Source organism: Daktulosphaira vitifoliae, unplaced genomic scaffold (genome assembly GCF_025091365.1).
Source record: "Daktulosphaira vitifoliae isolate Bord-2020 unplaced genomic scaffold, ASM2509136v1 Scaffold_1, whole genome shotgun sequence".
Taxonomy (NCBI): Eukaryota; Metazoa; Arthropoda; class Insecta; order Hemiptera; family Phylloxeridae; genus Daktulosphaira; species Daktulosphaira vitifoliae.
The window spans coordinates 12,314,166-12,339,756 of record NW_026099572.1 but is presented as its reverse complement, the minus strand read 5'-3'; the positions used below and the strand labels follow the sequence as shown (position 1 = coordinate 12,339,756).

Below are 25,591 nucleotides of genomic sequence, written 5' to 3'. Positions count from 1 at the left end.
GCGTAAAAAAATATATTTATTTACTAACCATTTTCTTTTATACAATATTTCTTTGAGTAGTTTACTTAACGATATTTTGAAACATTACTCTTTTAAAATTCGATTATTATCATTTTAATGAAAAAATTAATAAATGTTTCTATTTAATATATTTACACTGAGTTTTAAATATATTAAGTAATTTAAAAGGAGTACACGTGAGATGTATTTAAAAATTTGTAATGAGGAGAGGAATAAGAAAAAATATTTTTATTGACAAGTTACCAGAAAAAGGTTGTTATTATTTTTATTAATTTTAAATCGAATATGAACAGTTTTAAAAAAATTCTTTAAATACGCAGATAACTGTAGAAATATACCTATTATCCATCATAGAGACGCATTATTATTTAATTGTGTACAATCGCTGCTTTATTATAAATTATAATTCATACTATAGTGTATTGAACTTAAATCTTTTAAATTATTTTTTGAAGGGGGTATGTTAAATGAGGTACTTACCTACTTAAAAAATAATATCAAACACTAACTCAATAATGGAATGTTTTTTTTTAACTACGACTGCCACTGGACATATAGAAAATAAGTTGTCGGCACAATTTTTTTTTTTTTATAAACTATATGTAACATAAGCTTTAATTTAACATAACTTTTAATTTCATGGTATTTCCGGAACATTTTTCTTCAATTAGATACTATTTGTGTCCTTTTTTTGTATCATTCAGTAAAATCGATCCAGTAAAAATAGAAAAAGTATTGACAGACATACAAAAAAAAATTAAAAAGAAAAACGTAAAACATAAAATTAATTCTCAGCTTTGGATTAAAGCTAAACCTAAAAAGTTATAATCTTAAGTTTCCACCATGAATTAGTCAGCGAAAACACGATTTAAAATTTAATGAACTTATTAAAAATGATAATGATCCCCATTAATGACTCATTATTTAGTAGGAGTCAAATGATTTGGCTATTTAGGGGATAAAAAACCTTTCATGATCAATATTATATCAAGATATTATATCAAGATATTATATCAAGATATTATTATGGATTAATAGATGTGCGATAAGGTTTTGTTCTTTTTAACTTATTACATATAAATAATAACCAAGATTTAAAATTTAATCTCTCAAAATTTATAAGACTAATATTAATACACTCAATAATGTTAATAAAGTTTCCTAAATATACAATATACATAATAAAAATTATAAATATTATAAAAATGTTAAGAAGTTATGTCAATGGACATAATTACCTTCATTTGACCTCCACTGTTATAAATGGCGTATCTCAGATTTTGTTTAGAGTGTATAGTATTAGACTTTAAATAATAATTGAATACTAGTAAAAGTCTAAGTATAATAAGCTCCACCATTTTTAGCTTCGATGCAAAGATGAGGAGGTATTGGTTTTACTATGATTTCTTTCAACGATATGTCAAAAGATCACAAATCTTATTTAAACGAAGACATTATTCTCAAAAATTGAAAAAAATTCCCTCGTTCTCCGTAAATGGGGGAAACCTCCAAAAAAATTACAAATTTAAAAATCGCTAATTTTCGAAATTTTTTCAATTTTTTTTACTAAAAACTGCCGTTATTAATTTTTTTTACTTATCATTTGGTATATTTTTTTTATAAATTTAACCATTTAACTGCCCACCGGGGGAATTCAAAATGACAACTTTTTCAACTTAACTTTTGAAAGTGTTTCGGAAAGTCTGAAATTTTTATATATATCTTAAATTAAAGCTAATATAATGTACTTTATTATGGAAAAAAAAAATTTCGAAATTTATTTTGTCTTCACGGTGAAAATGGCTACCATATGCTATTATTGTGTGAAAATTCTCGATATTATTTTTTATATTTTTAAAATTATAATGCTATGACTTATTGAAAAGTGTATGGATCAACACAGTTTTTTTATGAGAAATAATATTTATATCCTTTTTCATTCGACATACATTATCTTAATCAGGATATAAATAAGGAAATAGCAGATCATGTAGCTTTTGGAATAATCCACCAATTTTTTAAAATTAAACAGATTTGCAACGAAGCGTTTTTTATGATAGTGATTTTAATATTCAATATTTTCAACTTTACTGTTTGAAAATTTTTATAGAAAAAAAAATGTTTGGACTTTATTTTGTCTTTACGGTGAAAATGGCTACCAATTGCTATTTTGATGTGAAGATTCTCGATTTTATATTTTTAACTTTTTAAAAAATATATGGATTAATACAATTTTTTTATGATAAATACTATTTATATACTTCTTTTTTTTTTTAATAAAACCATTTTCCTTTATATATTATAAATATTTATTTATTCATATACTACACTTATAAATCATAAAACTTGTAATCAGGATATAAATAATGAAATAGGAAATCATGAAACTTTTGTAATAATCCACTAATTTTTTAAAATTAAACACTATCTAAAGATTTGCATCAAAGCGTTTTTTATGATAGTGATGTTAATCACTGTAAAATATCATTATACTTGATCCAACTATGCCAAGTCATCACCACTGTGCTGGGTTTTTAATAAAAACAATTTATGAAGATACATAGATAATTCATTTATGTATAACAAATCGAACGTATTTATTCTGGCATAAAAAAAATAAGCAGTGTATTAATGTCCACGTTATGTTTATTATCATGTTATCGATACATAATATGATATATATAAGTCTAGGGATTTCGTTAAAACATTCGTATATATTTTACGTTAAAAATTATTATATTTTTTCTAGGGTCGGTTGGTTCTAAAAGCGACGACGACGAAGGAGATGAAGACGAAGAAGAAGAAGAATGTGTGGATGACGATATGTCGGTTAGTTTCTCAGGAGATTCAAACCAAAGTTTACTTTCAGGTAATTTCGTGTTACATCATGTACTCGCATATTTTGTTTATATAACACTAACGCAATTATTTTGATGATTTATCATTCATCATTTCCCGTGATTGTTTTGATTGGTGATCAAATTTCCACTGAAAAATATGAATGAAAGTGTGTTTATTTCTTTGGAGTAGATTTAATTTCTATTAAATTATTGTATAATATCATTTTGCTCTTGTACTCCGTGAATAATATTGCCGTAGAATGACTATGGGACATTGTAGTATTGTTACTGACGGTGTGTGTACTTGAAATAATTACGCTTAACGACCCGCATGAAAACTGTCTGTAATAACCTCTTCATGTTACCGCCGTATGAATCAAATTGGTTTTTTTTTAAGTATTTTCCTATGAACCTTTTGCTATAATAATATATTTTTGTAAGAGTACCAAAAAAAATATCAGTAAAGTTTACTAAAATATAAACATTCAAATAATATAGATGTTATATTTTACAAATAAACTTAAAGATCCGAAAATTGTAGCCTTGGGTGATCATTATCCTTATTGATACAACACTATACGAAATTCATAGTGTTCTGAAAAATTAGTATCATGTTTAAAAAAAGAATTTTGTGGTTTTTTTTAAATATATAAAATGTGTTAGTGCGTATAAAATAAAGGGGTTAGGTTTGTAAAGTTTTAATAATTGTACCCTTGCTAAAAGTTGCCGGCGCCGTCTACTCAGCGGTGGTGATGAAGGCGGAGGTCGAATCCTCTCGGGAACGGTAATAAACCCAGGGTGGAGATCATGAGACATTTATTTTGTTTGATTGTTATTGCCTGTTGTGTAAATGCAAAAAAATAAAAGATCCACCCGTAGAAAAAATGTGAAAAACGTCAGGGATGGAAAATCGATTGTTGCAATGTATAGTTGCACATTAGTATTGTGAAGTGGAAAATATACTCGCAATGGACATGTTATGTCAAATAAGAGGCGTGTGAGACCAGCCTCACGATGACCCGTAGACAATCGAGAAATATACACAGAAATGAACTTAAAATTCCATACTCTGGGGAAATAAAGATTATAACTTAATTATTATTACATGCATGCATAATGACAGGTTTAATTACAGGTAGATATTTCAATCTAATTAGATAAAATAATCGAAAAGTGTTATTATTGAATTGTCAATATTCATTACCCATTTAATTTATTTATTTATGTTTAAATAAACCGAGCTAATAACTTAAAGTTTATAATTTAAAAAAAAAAACAATTGGTTAATACAATGTATCAAATATTATATAAAATATTCATACAATAGAAAATAGTTTCTGGAAAAAAATAACAATTACTGGAAGTTTACATAATGTATAGCTAGAAATTCCTTTTTTAAATAAAAAGTTAATAACTTTATAATCTTGTAAATTCTACTTTTGAATAAAAAATTGTTAAACAATACCTCACCCTTTGATATGAACATTACATAACGTAAAAACTTATTTATACTTTTAAATAATTAACACCTATATGACTTTTGTATTGTCATTTGAATAACTTATGTATTTGTTTTTAATATAATACAAAAAATACACTTATATAATAATTAGCATATTTAGATTTTTAAAGCATGCTTAAAAATGTTCAAAGCTAGCGCTACATATTTTGATAGCCTGTTAAAAATTACGGATGATGGCGTTTTATCAAAATTATTTTAATTTATTGTTTGAACACAATATTTTTTGTAAATTTTTTTATTTAATTATTGGAATTGTATGTTTAAAATGCCCTCCTAAAAGTTATTCTTGCAAGTTTGTGTCACTAATTACGCCACTGCTTTTCACGCTTAACAATTTTCGTATACATTTTGGTATTTTATTTAAATATATAGGGCATAGGCCCAAATAGTGTTTTAAACTTAGAGGTACTTAAGCTCCAAAGGTAAAAAAAGTTTTTATCTCTCCGTTTCAAATGGTCTGCCATACCTTTTTTTTTTAAATCTATTTATATACAATTATATACATACAATTTTTTCATACATCTGGTATTTTAATTATTATAATAATTATAGTAAAACAATTATTTTTTAAACCAAAACATATTTCTATGTTTATAGTGAAATACATATACTACACTGTAGATATTGCATAATCATAATATTAAATATAATTACTGTAGTAATTATTTACATAATATTATAAGCAATTATTTTATTTGTTATTGAAAAGTTAAAAAAAATTGTAAAATCTGTTTAGAGGTTTTCTAAGTAGCTAAAACATCTTCCTAAATTGCGTGTTTGATTTGAGGATCAAGTTCAATATGGTAAATTTATATTCACCGATATAGATAGATCTATATATCAACGAGTGTGTATAATTTGAACTACAGGTGGATATATGACACGTGCCTTTCGTCTAGATTGCAATGCAGGTGCTTTCCACTCGATCGATCCCTCTTTTTTCTCTCAGTCTTTCACAAACTAGTCGCCCCTCACACGTAGTTTTACATAGTAACGAACCAGGTGACACCTGCGACAAACCTTGTGACCATCATCGATGTAATTCAGTATTGATTTGGCCTTATGTTTTATTATAGTTACATAAATAGATATGTTGAGTATGGTACAACAGTTGTTTGTCACTTGATGTGTTTAAATCTAAAATAAAACAACATTATCTATTTGAAGAAAAATTTGCGAACACTGAACGGTTGTGTGCGTACCGATTAAAAATTTTAATAATCTATTTTGAAAATAGAAACTTTAGATTAAGTTTCAATGTAATTTTATATTGTCGAAGTGCGTCACATTATTACTATAAATCACGCTATTTACAAATGACGCTTCCTGATTCACGTAATAATATTGTAATCGCTCAAGTAAATATGACCAAGGAAGAGATTATAAACAAAGTGAAATATAAAAACAGAAGCGTTGTCAAACTCCCACAAGCTGTCATTAATTATGTTGTTGGCGCGCAGCGGGAGGGTGACGTGCCCTAAATGCCATCCACACTCTCCGCTACCACAATAGTTTTGTCATTTATTGTGTGAGTAATGGGCGGTGGAATTATGGGAACCGAAAAGCCCAGGTGCTAGAACCCCCACGCCGAGATATTACGATAACAGTATAGTAATAATAAGAAGAAGAAATCCATTTTTACCGCAATTCGGACAAGCAGATTATGACGATTTAAAGGCTTTTGAACTAATGAATAGAAAATATGTATATGTTATACAATAAACGCATGATGCACAACGAACGTGTTGTTTTCTTGTGAAACAAAGAACGGCTTTTTTCACCCTAGTCTTAATTATTTCTTGAATTGGAAAAACTAGTATTATACTGACATCCACGTACTAAGTACCCGTTTTGTACATTTGAAGAGAACAACCAAATAGTTAAATCTTATTTTCATATTATTTTTATTGTTATTCTCACTTTGAAAATGGATCTTGGAATAAAAGATATAATTTTAATAAAGATTAGTTAAAATATTTGTATAATCTCATTTTTAACGATTATAATATCGAAATTTGGTTAATCTATTAAGTGTTCCCTTAAAACATTTTAGTTTTTTTTTTTTTAATAATATTTTATGTATATTTGAAAATAAAAAAAATAAAAACATGAATAATATTTAATTACAGAGAGATTATTGTTTCAATCGGTAAAGCTCACGACAATCATGTATAATAAATATGTTTAAATTTGTCCAAAATTTAAAAGTTTTTTGATAATAACATTGTACAGATTAGACTATAATTCAGTTACTAATTAGATCCTTGTTTAGAGTTCATTGTATTTTCTATTTATTAGTAATTTAAAATTCTTCTCGGGCTTTCGATAAATAGAATTATTGTTTATGCTCTTCAAGTCATACGATTCTAAATGGATTAAACCAAATGTGAATGAGGTGTTGACTTTCTAACCAATGAACAACTGCCATCGTCTTATTGTTCTAATTGACCACTACGGCGGCTATCCTCGTTAACACTCTATAGAAGAAATTACACGGATAGCAGAAAAAGGCGCCACACACATTTATCACTATAAGAATAGTATACAACAACGTCCACTCTGCGACTTACGACATACAATAATGTCAAGTATTGTTAATGTGGTTTCAACAAAAATTATTATTGTTATAATAACAATATATTATTGAACATATTATATTATATGAGTGTGTATTTTAATGTGCACGCGCGTGTATTTTTCCTTGTTTTTGCGGCTGTGATGTCATACATAAGCCCGCATGTGTCTGGCCCATAACTTGTACACGGTTTTACGGCTTTCTCCACTCATCGTTGTCGCCAGTAGGGCTAATTGATTTTCTTTCTGCGCCCGTTGCTAGTTGAATTTTAGAACCACTGCTCCAGACGTCACAGGTGTTACACTTTGTTATATTATTGGAACCATATTTTTCTGAACTATTTGGTTATCATAAACTAAGAGACACTATTGACAATCGTTTCTTAGGATATGAACGTTTAGCGAGTGTTGGTACAATCGAATTTTTCTATTAGATCTTATTGTAACGTTTCTCTTTATTAATTACAAGGTTTTAAAATTGGTTTAATATATATAACTGTCACCAATTTATTTTAATGTAATATTATTTAAAATTCAGTACTTAAAAGAATTTATGTAACCTTTAAATGATAAATAAACTAAAAATACTTAATGAATAAATAAAAAATTTGGTATGTTTTGTTCAACAATATAATGTTAAAAAAAAACTATTTTTTTTTTTACGGAAACAGTTTTAAGGCATTCAACAATAATAATATTGACGTACATTTGTTTTTTTTCAATAAAATAATATTATTTACGAATATTATAATTATATATAAAGATATTATATAATATTACAATAATATAAGATGTATTATTGTATACAAGGTACACCTATACTCTTGGATATTTTCAGAAGAAATCTTTGTCCAAGTCTCAATAATGTATGAAGACAATGAGTGGGTGCCGTGATTGATCCATATGTTGTAATATCTAAAGAGTAGACCGTTAAATGCGTAGGATAGTTTGACAGCAAAAAGTTTTAACGTTTCCCTCGCAGGTTTTTCCAATTCCCGTGAAATAACATTGTCCCTGTGGACATAAATACGGTTTGATTGTTACAGAAATAGACGAAGGGATAAACAATAGGTCGTGATGAGCAAGATTGAAGTAAGCTTTGTACAAAGTAAAGTAGGATATAGTTGTAGTGCAATAGTCTATTGTAGCAGATTCTTTTTCTTATTGGATCCAGTAGCGTCTGAAGTCTGCGGGGACTCATAAATGGTAGTGCCGAACGGGTCTCCGAGCGCCCATAATCTGGTGGTGCCCGCGTGCTTAATGGTCATCTCTTAGCAATTAACTAGGAACACCTTTGTTATGCCCCACCAACATACCTACACCCTGTTACGATAACCGATCCGAGGTAATTACACGGCTAAGCTTTATTTTTACCTCTTTGCTTACTCTTCCCGTCTACCGTCGCAGCTGTGACGTATAATGTAATGCCTATAATGGAGTTTAGAAGTTTTCTTCCGAGTTGATATTGATTTTCTTGTTCAATATTAAACTGTAAAGAGTTGGGATCAATGTGTTTAAAAATCTTTTAAGATAGAGTGAGTAGTATCATCGTAGAAAATTGATTTATTGTAATACCATTTTTTAACAGTATTGAATATCTTCCACTTACACCTCGTCGACAACCATTATGGTACATTTATTATGATAAAACGTTCACCTAATTAATAATCACAATTGTAATTATTTTCGAAATTTTGTAATTTATCATTTTACATGATTATTGTTAATCAAGTGAGACATTGCAAAAAATTACTATGACACATTGTAGCATTTAATGTTTTGATAACATTTTGCTACTTAATAAAACAATTAATCATAATTTTTCTAATTTGTAACGCTCTGAGGCACTTGCCCCCCTTACCATCCATAGTTAAGATAATTAATTTTTTTTTTTTAGGAAATAAAACAAATCATTTCCTTCTATCAATAGTCTAAGTATTATCTTAGTAATTCGATGATGCATGAAAATTAATATGTGCTATTTTATTAGATAGGGAAGTCGATTTACATACAAATAAGATCTTTTAAAATACCACTGCTTACATTAATGTAAAATAGTCGGGGTGGAGTATTAAAATATTTGACGTTACTTCCGAATAGCAATACAAGGTTTGCGTACAAATATATCTAGTAATAATGTCTGTGCGACTTCTTTATGTTCGATATCTTAAAAATTACAGTAAATTACAATAAACACTAGTTCCGAGAAGCGTGTTAATCATACACTTGTCGATCCCTTTTCAAAATAACATGGTCTGGCCTTTTTTTGCCTTAGAAGAATATTTGTTTTCAAAGACTTGCACACATACATATATACACAGAAAGGATCAGAAAAGGGTGCGCACTCATTGATCTGTTAAAGTCGATTGTCATTTTAAAAACACACATAGACATGCGTGTTATGTAGACATACTTGCTTTGATCCTAACGTTTATACCTACTTGCCATTTTTTTTATTATTACTATTGTTATTGTTATTATTATTATTACAATTATATCCCTTAACATTTCTTCAGTTGGTTGATGTATTGAATGATTTTTATATCGAATAAAAATTGTCTCAAATTGACGTTCGAACGTATATAAACGTTAAATCGAATTGCAGTCTTGAATAGACGATAAAAAGAAGGGCGTTTGGGACCCAAGGATAATCATCCATCCGGGAGTTTGACATTGACCGGTGCAAACAGGATAGCCTATTCTAGACGTAGGACCGGGCGAGTGGAATAAAAGGAACGCTCGTTGATTGTCCGAGAAAATGAAACAATTCCCAGGTCTTATTTTGAAGCCTGTCCCTGGATCCCTGTGAACATTATTGTCTCTGGAGACCCTTTCTTTTCTTTTTCTTTATATATTTTTTTGTTTGCCTCTACAAAAAAAAATAAAAAGCTAAAACAATACACTATCTGAAATGTCATTTAAGCATTAAAACTGCTTTGCGCTCTCTGCCCACCGTCAAACACCATTACTTTAATTGCGTCTTGTTGGTTGTGTACGTGTATATGTATATGACGCTCGTTGATTCTTTTTGACGCTCGTTTCTATGAATCTCAATCTTCTTTGGACAAACGAAGGAGACGTAACGACAGAAGATGGGCGACAGAGATTATTAAGTATGCACCCAGGCTTCATGCATGGTCTACGAAATTAATAAAAGAATTTGTGTATTACGTTAATCGTGTTTGTTTTGGTTTTAAGATAAATAGGCTTTGTCTACGTTTCATTGTGACACCCCGAGAACCTAATGGGTCGAATCGGATGATTGACCAAAAACCCATTAACCTGAACGCGTTCGGGGCGGATTAAAATTATGTACATAGTTTTTACCACTATTAGGTATTACTAGTTGTTATTATTACTGTCAATCTCAAAAATAAGAGGAAATCGAGTGTTAAGTTTCAAAGTATCTAGGTAAGCCATGTTACTTTACACTATAGAGCACTGGCTTATACATTTCGTTACCTGATATTGTATACATATATAATTTAACATAAACAAAAAATAATTAGATGATTTCATGTATGTACTTTCAGCAAAATTTTTATTTTTTCATCGACTAAAATAAAAATTAATTCATTCGCCCATAACCTAAAAACGTTCCTATGCAATTAATCGTATTAAATTGTGGTGAAGAACTATCACGATCTGAGAGATATGCTGACGAATAATTTTTTTGTTACGATGACTTAAATATTCAACTTGTGACTTAAATAAAATCGAATTACAATGGTTCTGGATTTTATACCTATTTGCAACAAATTCATTTATACAGTATAATTAAACCAGTAATAATAAAATACAAATTTTTTAGCTTCGATGCGAAGCTATTATTGAAACCTTAAGTAATTCCCTTTTATTTGATATAATATTTTTGACAATCAGCAAGTAGAACAAAAAATAGGAGTTAATATTACTTTTGGAATAATCTATCAATTTCTTAAAATTAAACACTATCTACAGATTTGCATCGAAGTGTTTCTTATGATAGTGATTATAATCACTGTCAGATATCATCTATAATTGTCCCAACTATGCCACGACCCCAATGTACTACCGGTTTTTTTTATCATTAGAGATGAAAATATACTTTCCTATCCAATTTTTTGCGTTGAGTTCAAATCTACAATTTTTGTGTCACTTCTAGTGTTTGAGATGATTACTTATTAATATAAAACAAATAATAACACAAAAAAAAAATTATTTAAAGACTACATTTTTATTTACATTATTGTTGATTGTGAAATTTTACAATAAAAATAGTATTATTTAGATTAATATTATACATATTTTTTTATATATTATGAATATATTTTAATTAAAAATATTTATTGATTTTTTCTGTGTAACCTAATAATAAAGCATAAATATGTGTCGTAATAATATAGAAGGATTTTGTTATTAATTTATCCATAAGCAAAAGTAGACTTATGTGTTGAATTAGGCCAAAAAAATGTTTGGATTAAATTTTTAATGACTATTGTTTTTTTTCTCTAAAAATAATTCCTTGTAAACTAGTGTTATTAAGTACTTTAACTTTAGTATTAATATGAATAGATTTAAATGATAACTTTAGATCCTCTTACATTGGCGTCTCACGTCTAAAGTTTTTGTACAAGCTATGGCTATTATGGTCTGTCTGTTGACTTTTTAAATTAGTAAAAAGACGGATTAGTTTAATTTGTTTCTTTTTATTAAATAATATTTGATAATTGTACGTTAACCGCTAGTATTTTATTTAATAATTATTACAAAAGTCGTTGTAAAAGTGACGTGGATTTTTTTTTATTTATAATTTATTATAGTTTTGTTCTCGCGTGAACGTTGACAAGTGAGCGGTTATTTTGGATTTATTGAAAATCTTTAGGGCCACCGTGACCAAGTTTAAGAGCCACGCACTCATACCGTGGGAACCGTATCCGAGGCGGATGGCCTGTGACAGCTTGCATTACTCTTGCACCCCATTATAGCCGCAGCTCCCATTTTGTCTTTAACCCGTTTTAGAAGGTAATATAACAATTAGGACATTATCTCACCTAGCTTATTGCTGCACCTAGCAAATACATTATTCATTGATGTAATTTTATATTATTCGATAATCGACCGACATTATTTTAACCAAGTATTTATTGTATTTAATATTCATTTTTTTCGTACAGTACGATCATTAATAGAGTAGCGTTGTTACAGAGCAACGATCACGGGAAAACATTTTATTCACACAACTTAGATACAAATATTGAGGTTAGTTTCGTTCGGGGAATACGCCCTGGGGTCGGAGGTGCTTGCATATCGTCTTAAAGTTTAATTGAGTCCCGGAGACCGAACAAAGATTACTTCTGAGGCGCCCGTCCCTAGGGACTGGTTGCTGCGGAAACGTCGCGACGCCGGCACAGTCCGTGATGAAACAAATTATAAAAGCCCGGCGTTACGCGGATGCCCTCCGCCCTTCATTCGCCAACGTTCCGTTCGTCTTATCTAGTTTTTATAATACCCCTTACCACACTCAGTCTCCCGTTGTATCGTTATTCCTATTGCCGGGCTCATATTTTCCCACTCTATCCGAAACCACTCGCAAGTCATCTTGCGATTTCACATTAATCGCCACTATTACATTATTACCCGGGACAATTTGAAATTTCCTTAACAAGCGTATCATTTATATATATACTAACAAAACGGGTAATAGTTGGGCATCGAGTTTTTAGCACATCTCCGAAATGACTTTCAACTTTACCATGATCGTTGTATAGAATAATCGAAAAAACAATTGAAAAAATTAACTTTGTTAACTAATTTTGTCCTTGTAAATTGTCTGGCAGCGAGAATCAATTTAAACAATATCAGTATAATACTATACTTTAAGCGTTTTTATAATTAATTATTATTATTGACAACAAAAAGGCCAAAATAAATTATTTTTTAGATTTGTCATTAACCAATTGTTTAAGAAATTATAACAACACTTCGGTGGAAACACTACTGTGAATAAATCGAAGAATTATATTAATACGGTAAGATGTGCGCAAAATGGAAAATGGACATAGGTCTGAGTGGATGGGTAATTTTTGCCTAGCTTTTTAACAATTAAAACTAAGACTAACCAATTGTTTAATTTGTATTTTTAATCGGTATTATTGAAACAGAATTTCAAACATCAACAACATTCACTCATAAAATTGAAAGAAGCGGTACAGGGGTTAATAAAATGTATTTGTATTAAATCTTAAAAATAAATTCTCGCAATGATTTTTTTACCTGTATTATAAGACTAGCCAGTTAAATTATTAAAATTTGTAGCCGAGGAAAATGTTGTTCCTTTGCTCTAGTGGTTAATTTACCCTTTATCAAATTAAACCTTAAGAGCATATATTATTTATTTTAGATTTAAAACTGTCATATTAAATTTTTAACATACAATAATATTCAGACTAATTTATTATTTAGTAAGTGTATTAGGAAAACTTGAAGAATTTAGTAGACCACAGTTTTTCATTTTCTTAATCTTGTAATTTTTTTATTTAACAAACAAAAAGGATATTTAAGGAATTTTAGCCTTTAAATCAAAAAGAATAATATTTTTAGTGCGTCTATAGAGTAAACAAACTTTTAAATTAAATTTATTTATAATTTGAAATATATCTCATTTCTCTTTTTTTTTATTTACTAAAAATGTTTCTTTATTTTTTTTTTTAAGTGTTAATTAATTAATTCTAAAAAATCGTACATAAAATGATGATAGATGAGAACTTTATTCGATTTTCATTAATTATTTTTTATTATCATTGTTTTTGCATACTAGTAATTATAATTTTATTAAAGAATAAATTCTTAAGTGTTTGAAATCTACTTGAAGTTGAGAAATATGATGTAACGACATTTGATTTAACAATTCAGCAAAATGAAAAAAGAAAATTAATTATATAGCTAAGTATAAAAAAGCAATAAAAGGTATATTGTTTGAACTTCTCACGGGTACACAAGACGAATTCTTATGGTGTATAGATTAAACGACGGTAGAAGTGTTGTATGTGCATTGATTTACACGGATTGGCGGTTTCAAAAAATGTATACACAATAATAAAATAAATAAATAAAAAACGGTGGCTAATCGATTTGCTGCCGGAAATTTCGCCTCATCATCGGTCCGTGTTGTTTACATTTTAATAAAGATATCAGACGTCCGAGGAGAGCTCTCTATTGTGGTTTTATATGTGTGTGTGTTTTTGTACGTATACAGCGTGTTTTTTGTTGTACCGGCGTTGTTGCGTGGGTGACTAACTATTCCTTCGCCGCCGACAAGTAGTGTGACGGACTTGAAGTCATTGTTTACCCGGAATGTCTTGGATTTTGAGCAAGTCATGCCACCGCTCTTCTATGCCACACAGCAGGCAATTTTCACTTGCGGCACCCGACCAGGTCAAGTGCTAAAGAAACAATCGACAGTTTCAGGGTGCGAAGGGTACACGCAAAGGGCCTACTTTTTCAATAATTCTTTAGTAGTATAAGTTTAGTATTCTACATAATGATAATGTTGTTACGCACCAGAATTTAATGTAAAAACAAACAAACCCCTTTCGTGTCACATTAGTTTGGCGATGACACGTAGTACATCCGTAAGCGGAAGCCACCCAACACTGACCGCCGGGTATGCCCACCCGCCGGCCAGTAGACATTCACTTTATCTGACGTGTCAACCCTCGTCAAAGGAATAAAAATAATATAATTTTATTTTCTCTACTGTCCTCAGTCCGTCCGGGTAGGCGACAGCGTTGTTGTCATAACGTCGTGGACGGGTGCGGGGACACTCTTCTAAATGCTATTCCGGTCGAGTACTAGACACGTTATTATACGGTTAACGAATACATTATAGGTCGTTAATCGGGGCGGTTGATGGGACCGATGTCTCAGTGCGCGCGCGAGACGTGATCGTAGTGAGCCGCCGTCATAATGCTGCCGATATATAGAATAAAATATTATATAGAAAAAAAATTGAAAGAACACCGTGCAGATAAGTAAAAATAACAAGAGCGTGTGAGAAGGAGATGACAAAAAGCATCCGAGGGGGAGAAAAGTATACGTGTAAATAGAACAGGTTTCGCGTACGACGGATGCCGTAAATGGATATGGGATTTTTCTACGGACAGTACACCCAGACTCTTGGAAATCCTTCTGACCGACCATATAGCCAATGTCTGTCTAAGAACAAATAACATTATAACTAAGTTCGGTGTGGATAAGTTGTACATATCCGTTCCGATCGTGTTAGCGGATAAGACTATAGTTCGAAAGTTATACAAGTTGGTAAAAACTAATTAGTCTACTCCTTGTAGTTTAATTGAATTGTAAATGTATAAATATTTATAAATAACAGAGCTATTTTATAATTATGTTATATGAAATCAGTAAATATTAGTCAAACTAAGAAAATTTATTCTTAACATTTTTTAAAAAACACTCTTAAAATACTTGAATTAATTTATGTAATCATAATTTTCTTATACTGTGCGAAAATGAACATTATAGACTTCGAATTAAACTAAATCTAACTAAGAGCCGTGGATTTCCGAAACATTAATTGGTCCGGTAGAGATGACAAAATAAAACATTAATAAAAAATGAACTTTATTTCATGTTATAATACACTGGTTTGTTTATTGTCTACTATTTCATGTAAACCCATATTATGGTTATCACCTGTAATTCGAATTTATCTAGTTTTTATCTAGATAAAGTACAATTTTAAAGATAGCTAAGATATATGTTAAGATACTGATAAGAAGCATATTTTCTAGTAAAATAAAGAGATATATCTAAATAATATCCTAAGTTGATTGCTATTATATTCAAATGATAACTGTTTTGTCTAATATACAAACAACCCGCGAGATTTTTATTTTTGGTTTAAGAATCAATATGCTTATACTTTAACATTTTATGTTTTTGTGATAAATAAAATTGTGCTTTATGTCATGTTATTTTATGATTATCAATTTATTTAATTTAAATAAATAATAATAATCGATAGTAATTGCAAAATTAAGAATTAATTGTTAATGTGACTAAATAAGTTAATTTAATATAAGATTAGGTGGAGTTATAAGTTTATGAGTTTCATGTTTATCTAATTTATTGCTTTTTTTGTTGTTGGTTAGTCATTAGACAAAAATAAACGATGTATTTTCAAAAAAAACAAGTTATTATATTCTAAATTAATAAGATCTATACAATTGATATCACACTTACCTCAGTGCACAAAGTTACTGGACCAAGCGTGCAATTTAAATAGGTTATAACATTATTTCATATTATTTGTCTAAATATAAAAGATAGCAAGTGTAGTTAATCGTTCAGTTGAAATCATTTGCATAAAAAAGTCAGTATTCAACCATGTACCAAAACGGTATCAATTTTTTACAAGTGAGTGATAGCAGACAACATTACGCTATACTTAATAATTCTATGTATATAATAAGCTTTAAACATAAGCATTTGAACAGTTGAGAATGGACAACATAACGCTTCAATGAAATTTCTTCTAATGAATTATCACAAATAATTTTTAGGTTCTAAAATGCAAAGACACACATACCCATTTAATCTTAAAAAATATTCATTACACGAGATTTCCATAGTGTCTAATTAGCTGGAAAGGAAGATATCAATTATTGAATTGCGATATTTTGTATTGTAAATGGATTATTTATGTCTATGAATTACAAATAAGTTTCTTCTATTGTATAATTTGAAATTCATAAAATCTGCACTGGATGTTGTCAGACCAAACCAGTTATAATACGTTGTGGTGAAGGTGGAAGGTTGACATATAGGTACTGAAGAGTGAATGACGTACAATAGTAGACACCCATGATCAAAAACTTATATATATATATATATATATATATATTCAGTACGAAATATCATTACTTATTCAAATTTCTATGTAATCTTAATTTGTCGTAATGGATATTATGACAATTTAAGAGGAGTTCTTGTTAACTATTAGTGTTTGCTTGTCTTAAAAGATGATAACATTTTAAAGATGATAGAGCCACTTGACAGTTTTAAAAACAGATTAGTATTATTATTTTTATTGATATACTTCTGATAAAAACTAAAACACACAATAAAATTAATTGATCTTTAAATTGAATTCTCATATTACATTTCGAGTAAAACATATTTATAAATATTAATAAAATATTTAGTTATTATGAATCATTATTTTTGACTATGAGCAACATATAAAGAGTAAATAATTATATATAAATGCACAATGATTTTCAAATGTCATTTCAATACATAGCGTTATAATCAGATTTTTTATTTTTGCGATTTCTATATTACTATTTTTTTCAGCTCTTAATTTGTATTTATATTCAACATTATAATACCTATTAAACTTTGTATTTAATTGATAGTTGTTCTTAAGATAACTTTGAAGCAAATGTTACTACGTTATTATTGTGCAGTATTTACCTATTCCTATTGTACCTATTCAGTCAAACAAAACTTTGTTTAGATATTCCTAGGTAAGAATTTTACGTGATGTTTAGCATTAGTGTAATAGTTATTACATTAAGTTATAGGAAAACATTATGTTATTTTAGTTTGGTATTTGTAAGATTTATACAATTATAACTATATTTCAATAGAGACAGGAGATTTGACAAATAGTTTATAGGTAAAGAAACATTGTCTAAAAGCAAATAAAATCATTAAGCAATATCAAAATTCAGGTGATGAGATAGAGGAGGCAGCTGTGACGTATCCATAACAGAATTTTATGTCTGGTGTACACAGACTCCACCATAGGTCATTGCATACGTAGTTAGTGCAGGTCAGTCACAAGTGCAGATCGATTTTCTAGGAACGACGACGACGACAACGCAGCAACCACCGGCATGATCGTCGCCGCCTCTCATTGAGTATCCGGAACACGAACGTCGGCGACGATTATCCGAGCACCAGCAGCGTTTATACACCACGATATGTCGCCATGTAGGAGTCGGGGAGGACGGTGGTAGGTGGTGTAAGTCGGTAGCAGCATCATATAATTCAAACTACACTACAGGTCCAATACCGGTCTGCAGTGAAGGCGGCGGCACATATAGAGATCTTGGAGTAAAAAAAAAGTATATATATATATATGAAAAAAATTGTGTACCTACTGAATGAAAAAAATCCACGCTTGGGACTGATAGCGTGCAGATATTCCTTTTGATGACCGGGTGAGTGATTGTCGTCCGGCGGCGGTGCCTACGCGTCCAACGCTAATGATCCTACTCCGCCACCACCACCGCCGCCACAGCTATCTGTTCCACGTCGATCATAGCTGATCAGTCAAGCTGTAGACGAGCTATCGCCGCCGGAGGAATGTTACTTATACACACATAATGTTTCTTACCACGAGGCGGTGTACCGAGAACCTGCATCAACAGTCTAGTTGCCCTCTTTTACCGAGAAAATAGCTGTAAAAACTGCATAGGCTCTCATCACCTTCCCATTGCCGACGGCTATAATAATCGACCGGGGCTACTAGTTTTTCTGTACAATTTAAGATTTCCATTGGATAATGTGAATATTACTTTAAAAATAAAAAAATACTAAAAACAAAGTGCGTTTCATCCGAATACCTGTACGTGTCTTGGAAATTAAAAAAATCGTTAACAAGTACCCGAAGAAACAATGAAGGCAAAAAATAAATTTATTAAAAACTTCTCCTATTGTTTAAAAGGATATTAGTTTTATTTGGTACTATATTGTTGCTAAAAATTTATGTTGTTGTACAAAGTGTCATAACTACCGCGGGATTCCACTAACAAGTAAATCCAATCAAGGGTAACAAGATGTCAATATCTGTATTTGTGAGACGTATTAAACATTGTTGACGGATACTGAAAACCAGTGCCAATGATTCTGTATAAAATAATATGAACCTCGTACAATTTTTACTAAACTTGCCGTGAGTCATTAATTGATGTGTACGTTTTTATTTTTATTGTATACATAACTTTTGTAGTTAACTTTAAATTAGAAACGAAATATGTGAACCATTTTACACTTAAAAAAGTTTTTTGGATTTTTATTTGATTTTCAAATAATAAATATTCACGCTGTTTTGACAAATCCTATAACTTTTTTCAATTAACTAACATATCCCTCGGTATAATATTCTATTGACTATTTTATAGGCTAACTACATCAAAATTAATTTAATTAGTTAAACCAAATAAAAAAAATAAAACTTTACTATAAACTAAAAAATAGTAACAAACATTTTTTTAGTGTACTCGTGAAAAATCAAAAGAAAGATTATTATTGTTTTTCTAGTGGTCAAAGCAATATTAATCCGGGGTCATAACTTGTCACAGACAAATGAGACACTAAAATTAAACCGAGAATTATCGTATTATAACTTTTCTTTCACGGGCAGTGGACCTTATAACAAATTGCCAAGGTATAGTTTAAGTATATGCTTCAAATAAATCACCGGGCAATAATTCGTATTTGTAACGTTTTCTGTTAATTCAATTAATCAGTTTTCCTAACGGAATGTGGTATTTGCCATGTCGGATGAGCTGCGATAGGAGTTATTTACAATAACAACGACGTCTCGGATTTTATATTATGACAAATATAATTTGGAATCATCATGCTGTAATACCGGAACACGTCCGATACGATACCGTTACAGTGTTTCTTGATACATGAAAAGTCGTCGTCGGCACGGTCTCGGAGGACAGTGACAAGACGACCAGTTGTCATACGACATACATAGCAAGTACTTTACTGAGAGAGTAGGCTTTGTTTAGATTATCTTACCATATTGAATTGTTTGAAGAATTAGTATTATTCTATGTTTTCAATTTCCCTTTTGGATAATTTGTTTGTAAATTCGATTAGACAAATTTGACGAGATCATGACTGGGTTTTGATGTCATAAAGTTTAATTATAATATCGAATCAGATCTGTCCAAATTGCTAAATCCAAATTTCACAAAAAAAAAAAATCTAGTTTGACGATTGAAGTAAAAATTACGCTTGGATTCGCCCTCCAAATGTATATTATTGTTTGTATTAAAATATCACATTTCTATTTATTTATTGATTCAAAAAAATTGTTTCATATTTATCCATTCACTTGAAAACATTCAAATTATGACTTCAATTTTTGTTTAAACTGATATTTTATAATAATCATTGTTACCGTTCTCTGTACTTACTGACAATATCTCTCCGTAAAGTCGTTTAATATAGTTATTAAATACGTTTATATGTTATGTCAAGATGTAAACATTTGATAAAATATTCATCGTAGACTTTCAAATATGTTCCATATCAATAAAAATTTCTTGGGTTTCTATTAACCAATTGAAATCTTAATTTATCGTCTCGGATCAAATGATTTGAATGTAATTTTCAAGCGATGTGACAGCTCGTCTAACCATAACGACTACCGTATAATCGAAGTCAATCTAAGTGTTCACTGCTCTCGTCACCCTTTACCTTGAATGATCATGTAAAAAATACACGTTGAACATTCATTGACCGACAGGTCTCACATTCAATTAAGAAAAGTGCATCAAGCTTTCATAGATGAATGCAAGAGCACCATAAATTTCTATCCGTTATAACAATAAGTTTATATTTTTCTTCGTTTTTCACTTGCTAATATGATATGCTATGGATAACTTGTGTTTAGTACAGTATTCTGTTAGCTTATCCTTACGCTACCAAAACGTTACTCTTGATCGCCATTTTGTTATTCAGTCAACACATAGCCTCCTAGCGCAAAAATCTACACGCACGAACGACTACGAGGAAAATGTGTCTTGGTAGAAGGAGAATAGAAGACGAAATCATAAAAAAACCTACAATTATCAAATTATGCACAGCTCGCTGACGTTGGTGTGATGGAACTACACGATGTGAGCGAAACGAAAATCGTTTTTGTGTATTTTGTTGTATTGCAATATCCGCTTGGATAAGAATAAACCACTACTGTAGCAAGTTATACCGCTACATTACATTAGTTGATAATTTATATGCATACATTTATATAAACCATAACACTGTTTAAAGTATATTTATCAAATAGAAAACAACAACCAAGAATCCGTTAACGGTATCCAATGTTTCTATAGTATTGGTAATTTGCGTGTATTTACCCTGTAAATCATATATTCAATGGTTTGCAGTTTTTCTTGTCTTTATCACATAGCATTATTTTTATGAAATTTTTAACAACGGAATTCACAACGATAATTATTGTATCTTCATAATGTAAATAATTTTATTCTGAGCATCCATCCCTGCCATATTCTCCTTAACTACGACCCTGTAAAGTTAATGCTTAACTCTAATAGAGTCCTTTGACTATTCATAATGTCTGTCAAAACTATCTATCAATATTTTTTAGAACTATTTTAATATTAACTTAAAGATATAGAGAAAAGAAAATTGTTATACGATTTAGAATGCTCTTGAAATTAGTGTTTAAATGTCAGTCTTTAATGGACTTTTAAGTTAAACGCCTTGAAATGTAACTTAAAACTTCAAAATCAACAAAGTTTGAACGTTTAACAGCGTGTATCACGTCATTCAGTCATTTTAACTTAAACGTTTAAGTTCCAGTAAGATGCTGAATACCTAGAAAAAACTATTATTTTTACTCATTCACCATGATTTCGAAAAGACATTAAGAACAATTATATTTTAGTTTGGTAAATAAATTAAATGAGTTATAATAACAAAAATAAATTCATTATCGTATAAAAATGTCAAAAATCACTTAGTTTCCTGTAACTTCTATAAATACTTATTTTACCAATGGTTTGCGCACCGAAAAAATAAATCAAAATCAGAATTTTTTCTGATAATTAAATAAAAAACAGTCACAGTTTATGTACAAAGAATATTAAACTAATTTTTTTCTATATTTTAGTAGTTTAAACTTTGAGGTCTCTACAAATAAATGTGAAAACTATTTTTTTCAATAAGCTGTATTATTATTAAGGAACAGATATATATATATTTTGTTTTAGTCATTTTCAAGGTACTTAAGTTTATGCAACTTAATATTAAAATTATATAGTAGCATAGAAACATATATTTATAAAAATATTTTTCGTTTCAGGGGGATTATTCTCCCTTAAACATTTGTTTTGGCTGATATTGTATTTGAAATAAGTAAACAAAGTTTATAAACGTAATAAAATCCATTCCTTAGTTTTTATTGTCAAAGAAAATTAATTTCTCACGTTATTAGGTTGGCAACATAAGTAGTACAGCAAAATTAAACTTTAAGATAACTCTAAGTTTCTAGTTTCTGCTTATTTTTATTAAATATAAAAGAATAGATAAATGACATTTTGTTTTATTTGATTAGATAAATTCTACTTAATACATTTATTATATAGAGTATTCAGTTAGTAATGAAACAAGTCAATTATTATTAACAATGAGAACAATAGAAACCCGTTTCTTTACTTACTAAGCACTTATATATTTTGAGAAGAATTTTTGTCTATCTTCCTTATTTAATTAGAATTTGTAACATACTTTAATACAGTTTTAAATTTCTTTTCATAATTTTACTTTGTATCCAATAAAATATTTATCAAAACTCACCTAAAATCTCTGAGTTATGTTAAAATTGAGTATCTTATTTTTTCTTCACCGGGCAAGAATAACTATAACCAAAGAAGACTGTTAAATATTTTGACAATGGGTTGTCAACAATATGTGCGGTTAAGGGTGGGCTGTAAACAAATAATACTATACCTACCTGCTACTATATGTCCTTTAAATATTTTTAAGTGATATTTGATTTACCCATTTATTGTGATATATGTCAACGACCTATGCAAAAATTTCACGAATGAACCACACATGTTTTGCACCCTTGTTGATACTAAAAATAATGAATGCACTGCTCTCGGATCTTTTCTAATGATATTACCCTTATTTTGTACTATCAAAATGATTCTTTTAACTAAAATCATTTTAACCATAATTATGAAATGAAATGGCTTAACAAGGCATGCATAATACAAATAATAATAACTTCTACAAAGTATTCCCTAAAAATAATATACAGGGTGTTCAGTAAATATTTGTATAATCAATTTTTATAAACAATAAGAACAATAGAAACACGTTTCCGTATTTATTGATCACTCTGTATCTGTATATTTAACTAAAACAGTTCTAGGAGGTAATGTGCTAGAGTATCTCAATCCTCTGGACTTTTGTTATAATTAATAAACTAATTGTTTACCCAAAGATTATTCAATTATTTTACAGGACACAAACGTTGTGTACAGTATACAGAGGGTATTCAGGATTGCCTATAATTTTATCTTGCAGTGTAAATGTTGCTTAAAAAAAAATTAAAACTTTAACTCTCTAATGGCTGTTAATTATATTAATTGAGTTTGGGTTTTTAATTTCTCAAAAAATTTATGTGTGATTCTTTTGAATGAAAGCTACTTCAATATTAAGCACTGATTAATATTGGTTATTTTTGATATTAAAAAAAATATTACAAAAGAAAAATAAATACTTCTTATGTTTGGTTTATAAATTTAATGTTTAGCTACCTATTGTGGACTTGGAAATATTTATAATTTATATAAATATTTATAAATATGTATAATTATACATGGCGATGCACGTGCAAAGCCGTTTGGAAACCTTCAGCCGTTGTGGCCGCCATCAAGTCTGGCTTGTTTTGTCATAATAATAATAATATTTTACTATTTTATTCGGGTTGCGGAAGACAACTACAATGACCTACATGTAATACTAATAATGACAATAATCTCAATGTTGAGCTAGAGTATGTGTCGATAAAAGAATTCCTGGACAAAATATTATTACTTACGTACTTCATTTTTTTTTTTTTTTAATCAGGTGTGTAACCGGTTGACGGTAAAGTTCGACGCGACCGTGAACTCGATTAGGTAAAAACTGCCCCCCGCGTATTTACGGTAACATGCCGAGCACCGTAATTAGAAGGGGTTTGCAAGCCAGTTATAGATGCATTTACCCGGATGCGGCATCGTGCTCGTACCCTTGGTTTTGCGACGTTGTGCTGCTGTATAATTGATAATAATACTGCGAGTGAAGTGGCGGTTACGACGGTGGACGAACCGGTCCTTCGCGGCTTCAAATCGCTGAGAGTGGGGAACGCCCCGCCCGGGCCGCTGGGTGACCGTCCAATCGGCTGGACCCGACAACCTCAGACCCGCGTGAACAGCATCCATCCACCACGGTGCCGTCGGGATACGATCCGCGGGTCTTTCCGAGGGTGCACGTCCACTGCACTTTACCGTCGTCACCTTAAACGCCGCCGCTGCCGCAACAGTCTCGCGATACCGCCACCGCGTTGTTCAACTTGAATGTATCCCTTGTGTGTCCCGCTGCATCCAACGCGAATTTCGTTCAGAGGTAATGCTGTTTAAAGGCAACAGTAGCCGTTTGCAATTGCTTATCGAAAAAATACAATCAAACAATAAGGAGAACAACGACGATCAAGATATTGAAGGTAAAAAATAATTTTCAAAATAAAACATTATCAAATTTTCACACTTTGTCTTGTATGATGGAATAGTCATACATGACTATGTCTATGCCACAAAAGCAGGCTTCATCCCTGAGGAATTTTTTTCCGTTTGTTTATTTTTTTAACCTTACAGATTTATTGCCTATTATATCTCGAGAGAGCTATTTTTTTTCGACTCGCCAAAAGTTCTTTTTACAAATGTTTTGTACAATGAAAGTAACACGGGTACTACATAAATATTCGCAGACTTGTTGGCGCATATTGTTATCGTTTTCCGTGTAAATAACAAATATCATGTGGGTATAACGTTATGAGCTTGTCAAGGCCCTGAAAAAAATCGTGCTCAGACAACCCCTATAAAACATCAGAATTATGTGCGCCGTGTAAAGTATTTATTATTAAAACATTGTTACTATGATTATTTTACTTGATCAATGTTAAACTTTTTTATGGAAACTCTATCAAATACAAATAATATCATGATTTTGGGCATAAAAGTAATAAAAATAACAGCTAACAAATCCTGTATTTGTGTTATCTTAGTATGTTTATAAAATTCCAAATGCACTAAAGCACTAAACTCTTGCGGCTCGTTCACAGTTTAAACGTAAATATTTTAAATAAATAATAATAGTGCTTTAAGGATTTCTCGATTGTGCGATGAGTGCGTAAAAAACAAAACATAATGAGTCGGCTAACAAATTCTACTGATTTTTTTTTTAATATTTACTTCAAGGGATGTGTTTTTTAGTACTACACTTAAAGTATCCGTCTTTATAATGGTATGACTATTTTTTTTTTTGTTATTAATAAAAAAAACTTTTTAAGTTTTAGTTTTTATATATTTTATTACAATATTAATATATTACTTCATAATTAATACACAAATTTTTCCTTAATCATTTGGTATATATTTTTGTGGGTCGCCAGTTCATCGATACTGATTCCTTTGCATATGTTACATAAAATTATATACAATAAACATTTAATCTATACTATTAATTATCAGAAAGGGTGGTGATATAAACAAGTAGTGAGTATTGAGAAAGTAATGTCAAAATTATGTTT

General features: G+C 29.9%; 1 protein-coding gene across 4 annotated transcripts in view; it reads left to right on the top strand.

Annotated features, from left to right (window-relative positions):
* Positions 1-25,591, top strand: part of LOC126909320 (zinc finger protein 521-like) — a 54,291-nt gene that overhangs the window by 12,272 nt on the left and 16,428 nt on the right. For 3 of the 4 annotated variants that reach the window (XM_050691750.1, XM_050691736.1, XM_050691742.1), the window contains one exon: positions 2,771-2,890. In XM_050691750.1, the coding sequence (XP_050547707.1) occupies positions 2,771-2,890 (120 nt within the window). Of the gene's footprint in view, positions 1-2,770; positions 2,891-24,154; positions 24,506-25,591 lie in introns of those variants that run through there. The other variant, XM_050691757.1, reaches the window with a different exon arrangement.